The 6000-nt window shown below is 53.8% G+C and overlaps 1 protein-coding gene across 6 annotated transcripts in view; it reads left to right on the forward strand.

Annotated features, from left to right (window-relative positions):
* KCNIP1 (potassium voltage-gated channel interacting protein 1) overlaps window positions 1-5090 on the forward strand; it is a 288179-nt gene extending 283089 nt beyond the window's left edge. For all 6 annotated transcript variants that reach the window (XM_066273245.1, XM_066273248.1, XM_066273244.1 and 3 more), the window contains 2 exons: window positions 173-235; window positions 4229-5090. In XM_066273245.1, the coding sequence (XP_066129342.1) occupies window positions 173-235; window positions 4229-4276 (111 nt within the window). In that variant the 3' untranslated portion in view covers window positions 4277-5090. The remainder of the gene's footprint in view (window positions 1-172; window positions 236-4228) is intronic.
* The last annotated feature ends 910 nt before the right edge of the window (window positions 5091-6000 follow it).

Below are 6000 nucleotides of genomic sequence, written 5' to 3' on the forward strand. Positions count from 1 at the left end.
TTCTCATTGGAAGGACGCTCCCAGGGGTCCGAGTGCTCACTCCAGGGCTGGGTGCAGTTGTCTGGCCAGTGAGACACCACCCTAGCTCTCGGGGCAGTGTGGGTAACGAAAGGCAAGCTTTTGGAGTGCAGATCGCCGGGTTCTTGAACGCACTTCCTCTTGTGTCTTTCAGAAAATGGACAAAAATAAAGATGGGATTGTGACTTTAGATGAATTTCTCGAATCCTGTCAGGAGGTAAGGACAGGTCTCAGGGCACAGTGTCTGGGGCTTGGCGCCATGCGGAAGGGAGAGTGAGACACCTGTGACCCTTGGGTCAAAGTCACCAGTACCACCGGCCACAAGTCAGAGTCCCAGCCATCGCCACTCCCCAGAATGATGTGCGGTTGGTCCTGGCCAAGCCCGGCTGAGCCAGACGCCTGGGAAGGGCGTGAAAGCCCAGAGGGCTGCCTGTGGACCTGCAGACTTCCCACGCAGGGCTATGCCAGCACCGTTTAGCCTGCCTCCGGCTTGACCCGCTTGACCCGCTCCCCAGATGACAGGGGAGTAGCTGGGAGAATCTGAAACTGGAATTCTCAATGACGGTGTGCACGAGGGCTGCCTGGGATGGTTCTAGAAGTGCACGTTTCCGGGCATCGATCCCAGACACCCCAGATCTGGGGGGGGGGGGGTCTAGAAATCTACATTTATATATTTCTTTAAATTTTTTATTTTATTGACTTTGTTGGGATGATACTGGTTCACAAAGCCACCCAGGTTTCAAGTGCCCCGCACAGCGGACCGCCACCTGCCCACCGCGATGTGTTCCCCTGCCGCCCGCACCCCCCCTCTGCCCGCGGCCCCACCCCCACCCCCGCAGCGCCTCTCCCTGGCCCCGTTCCCCACCGCTTTCCCTCTGGCCATCAGCACCCTGTAGACTGTGTCTGTGTGTGATGTGTATATGTTTTTTGGCTAATTGCTTCTCCTTCTTTCATCCAGCCCCCCACGCCCACACCCACACCCACGCCCACACCCACGCCCACACCCACACCCACACACCCACACCCACACCCCACCCATGCCCACGCCCACACCCACACCCCACCCACGCCCACACCCACACCCACACCCACACACCCCACCCACACCCACACACACACCCACACACACACCCCACACACACCCCACACACACCCACACCCACACCCCACCCACACCCTCACCCCACCCACACGCCCTCACACCCACACCCCCGCCCACGCCCACCCCCACACGCCCACACGCCCACACCCACACGCCCACGCCCACACACCCCACCCACACCCACACCCTCACCCCACCCACACCCACGCCCACACCCCACCCACACCCCACCCACACCCATACCCCACCCACACCCACACCCCACCCACACCACACCCACACCCACACACACACCCCACACACACCCCACCCACACCCACACCCCACCCACACCACACACACACCCACACACACCCCACACACACCCCACCCACACGCCCACACCCTCACCCCACACCCACGCCCACCCCACACCCACGCCCACCCCCACACACCCACGCCCACACACCCACGCCCACACACCCCACCCACACCCACACCCTCACCCCACCCACACCCACACGCCCACACACCCACACCCACACCCCCACCCACACGCCCACACCCACACCCCCACGCCCACCCCCACGCCCACCCCCACACCCCTGCCCATGCCCACACGCCCACGCCACACCCACACCCCCACACCCCCACGCCCACACCCACACCCCAAAGGCAGCTTCATTTTCAACACAAACGCCGTGGGCCAATGCTTCTAAAACGTTCATGTGCAAACCAACCTTGGTGAAGCTCTCCTTAACACAGGGACCCTAATTCAATATGTCTGGGGTGGGGCTCGAGCAGCTCCTATTCCAACACCTCCCCACCCCCACCCCGCTCCGCCCCACCCCGCCCCACCCCAGGTGATGCTGCTGCTGCTCGTCCTCGGACCCCATTTTCATTAGCCTAAAGGACAGACTGGCCCCAGAGTCGGCCAGAGACTGACCTGGATATAATTGCTTTAGGAAAAGGCACTTCCACCCCCTCCTTAGTTCAGAAAGGTACACGTTTACTCTGAGCTCCATTCATAAGAACTGCAAACACAAGCGAGCAGGGGAGACATCGTTGACACCCCCCCAGCACCTACCAAGTTGCAGGTACATCGCATCAACCTCACCACAGACAACCCTGAGGAGGCAGAGGCGCTATATCCAGGGTGACATTTTAACTCTTTAATAACTAGAATGGGCTGAGAATTGAATGACTCTTAACCAACCTTGACCCAACACCCTGGAGCAGTGCCCGAGGCCCCCTGCTAAACTTGGTACTAACCCGTGAGCTGATGGCTCTTTGGGTGGTCCAGGGGTCCTGAGCCAGTTACCAGATAGCCAGAGGGGAAGATGCTGGGGGGTGGGAGGGAGACTCGGGCCAGCAACTCTTCAGCCACAGGTGAATCTCAACATTTTAATCATGGTGAATGGCCCAGCAGCTCAGTTTATCACACCCATTGTAAAGAAGAGGAAACAGTGGCGTGGCAAGGTTGAGCGATGTGGCGAAGGCACAGGAAGAGATGGACGTCGAACTCCCTTGTTCTCGTTTCGAATGCCGTGCCCTACTGTAATACGCATTTTTTTTACTTTGCTTAACAGCTTTTTAATCAATTTAGCTTCTCGTGTTAGCAACTTCCTCAGCTATAGATTAATTAACTCGCTGGTTTCCACGCAGCCCCCTGTGAGAGTACATACTATGCTTTACACGCAGAGAAATCGAGGCACAGAGAGAATGAAGTCACGGCAGGGCAGCCTGACTCCAGAACCCATACACGTAACCAGGAGGCCACAATAGCTCCCTGTTCCAGAAAATTTTGGAAGGTTTCACATATCCAGCATCCACTGTCGTCTTTGTTGTTTTCCTCTGTTGTAGATCTGCTTTTTGTTTCATCAATTTGGGCTCTAAATTATTTCCTTCGCTCTGTTTTTTACATTTTAATTCCATTTTTAGGTTTTCTTCCAGCATTTTTTTTTTTTTTTTTTTGGTAGGTGAGAGGAGGGGAGGTAGTGAGGCAGAATCCCACATGCACTCTGACTGAGATCAACCCTGCAACCCCATCTGGGGCCAATGCTCAAGTACCAAGCTATTTTTAATGCCTGAAGCTGATGCCCTCAGACCAACCAAGCTATCCTCAGTGCCTAGGGCCATGCTCCAATCAAGCTACAGGCTGTGAGAGGGGATCTTCCAGCTTTTTGAGATGGAGGCTTCAGTGACTGATTTTCAACCTTCTTTTCTAACATATGTATTTAAAGAGATATTTTTCTCCCCAAGTACTGCTTTAACTGATTGCTTCGATCCCCAAAATTTTGATGTCATATTTTCATCATATTTTAATTCAAAATATTGTCTTCTCTGTCCCGTGACATACAACGTATCGAAACTAAAAATAAATAAATAAATGCAAACTCTGAATAGCCTTGTGTCTGTTCAAGGAATTGAGTCTAACTTCATACTCTGCCACAGAGAAAATGGCAGGCCCAGGTGCCTCCACCAGTAAATTCTTCCGAACCTGTAAGGAAGAAGTGATACTGATTTTATACAAACTCAGAGATCGGAGGAAGGGAAACAGTCTCAACTTGATTTATGAGGCTATCGTGAACCTCGTATAGAAACTTGAGAAGGCCATCACAAGATGAAAATTAATTTTCAGGCTAATATATTCCTTCTGGACATAGATGCAAAAAACCAAATCCAGCAACATGTATCATATAAAAAGCAGAATGCATCATGAACAAATGGTGTTTTTACAGAAATGCTAGATTGGTTTAAGGTTCAAGAATTAATCAGTACCAGTAATGACATAATAAGAATTTTTAAATATATATATGACTATCTCAGTAGACACAGAAAACCATTTGATAAGATGCAATTGCCCGAGGCTTCTTAAAAGAGACAATCCTCACGGTTTCACTGGATAATTTGTTCCTTCCAAATACTTTAAGGCCAGAGAAGGTGCTCCTTGCCTTGAGTGACACATTTTCTAGGTCCCACCCCTTCCTCCTCATTTTTCATTGCCCTTGAGAGATTTCTCTGCACGGGAAGCCCATGCTGGACTTTCGCTGGCCAGTTACCAAGCTTCTCGGGGAGATGCCGCACTGAATTCTAACCATTCTCTCCTTCCTCCTCCTCCCCTCCCAGGATGACAACATCATGAGGTCCCTCCAGCTGTTCCAGAACGTCATGTAACTACGGACACAGCCATCGGCTCTCGGAGACGTTGAACCAAACCACCACCTCAACACCTGGGTCCGCCCTCCCAATTTTACACGCTGACTCTGGGACAGAAACACCTGCTCCCCTTGGGAAGAATTCTCTGCTGAAGACTTTCTCTGGAACTCAGCATCACGTGGCTCGGTCTCTGAGGGCCGGCTCTTCCTCTTCCTCCTCCTCCTCCTCCCCCCGGAGAGAGACGAGATGAAATCGGACGCATGCGCATCTCCTCACACTGCTGCCCCGCGGAAGGTCCCTCTGCTTGAGCTTAGACAGTAGTGCACACTCGTCTGCTTGCGCGCCCCAGCCCACTGCTGCCGAGTCCAGCAGACCGTGAGGTCTCTGGAAGCGAGATGACCTGAGCCAAAAGCACTGTGTCCTCGGATGGCCTCCCAAACCAACGTGCCTGTTTCCCTTCCTTTGGTGGGAAGAGTGAGCATCATACGGAACAACACGAATCTACCACGACTAGATTGGGAGAGCCAGCACTGACCTATGACCTATGTAGGATAGGACCGAGTTGTAAGCATGGCATTGTCTGATGACCCCAGCTGCCCATGTCCTTTGTTTCCAGGGGCAAGGACCAGTCATTCTCTCTCACACTAGCATCTGTGCTGGTAGTACAGATCCCTTAACTGCCCAGAAGGGAGCCAATGCCCAGTGGTCCGTGTCTCCACTCCATCTCATATAGAGTCCAGCACTGCATGTCCCTTCCAGAAAGCCCAGAATGCCTGCAGATTGCTGTAATTTTATACCATCTTCTAGTCAATAAACAGAATTATTTCTTACACTCTTCATGGTCACTTCTTCCATGACTCCCGTTGGGCAGGAGAGTTAAGATGTGAAAAGAGAAGGCTGCTCATTCAGCCGGCATCCAGTCACTAGTACTGACTGCGGGCCAGCCCCCAACTAAACACCCAACTCAAATGCAAAGGACAAGACCCCGTGCAAACGCAGCTTCAAGAGGCAGCTCTTCACAACACCTTCCTTCCAACAAGATTGCCACGCCCAAGACCCTGTCCTGTAGAAAGTCTGCCACCTCATGGGGTGTGGTTGAGAATACAGAGAGGAGAAGTGGCCGGGATCAGGATCCTGCTCAGGGATGAGGAGTCCAGGGATTGATCAAGATAGGGCTGTCAGACAACAGAAGTAACAGGAGAGCCTAGGTGGGGCTGCTTTGGCTCCCCGGGAAGTCAGAGAAAAGAGGGGCTTGGAGGCAGGCTCAGGGGTTTAGCCCGGGACACGCTGCAATGCCCATTGCTCCTCTGGTTGCAAGTCTCTGACTGCTGCTGATGGCTGCCTCTCATAGTTGGAAATTGTAGGGGCCACAGCTCTGCTCCTCTCTTGGCACTTCCCGAGTGCAGCTGTGGGGTCCCCTAAGGCTGCTGGACACCGTGGCCGGCCTCCAGCAAGGCCCGCACTCAGGGCAAGCAGAGGATCTGTACTTGAGACCCCTCCCACGGGGGGGTCTGCACCTGCCCCACAAGGCCTCCGTTCCCCACCCTGGCCGCACATCACAATCACCTGGGGGCCTGAAAAGTGCCAACACCTGGGCCCCAGCCCAGACCAGCTGAAGTAGACACCGTGCGGGTGGAGCCCGGCATCAGGATGCTTAGAGGCTGCCAGGTGAGTGGAAAGGGCACCCAGAGGTACAGCGGGGAAGTGACTGCACCCAGGGCTAAGAATGGAGACCGTGCTCT

The sequence above is a fragment of the Saccopteryx bilineata genome, chromosome 4 (assembly GCF_036850765.1).
Source record: "Saccopteryx bilineata isolate mSacBil1 chromosome 4, mSacBil1_pri_phased_curated, whole genome shotgun sequence".
Taxonomy (NCBI): domain Eukaryota; kingdom Metazoa; phylum Chordata; class Mammalia; order Chiroptera; family Emballonuridae; genus Saccopteryx; species Saccopteryx bilineata.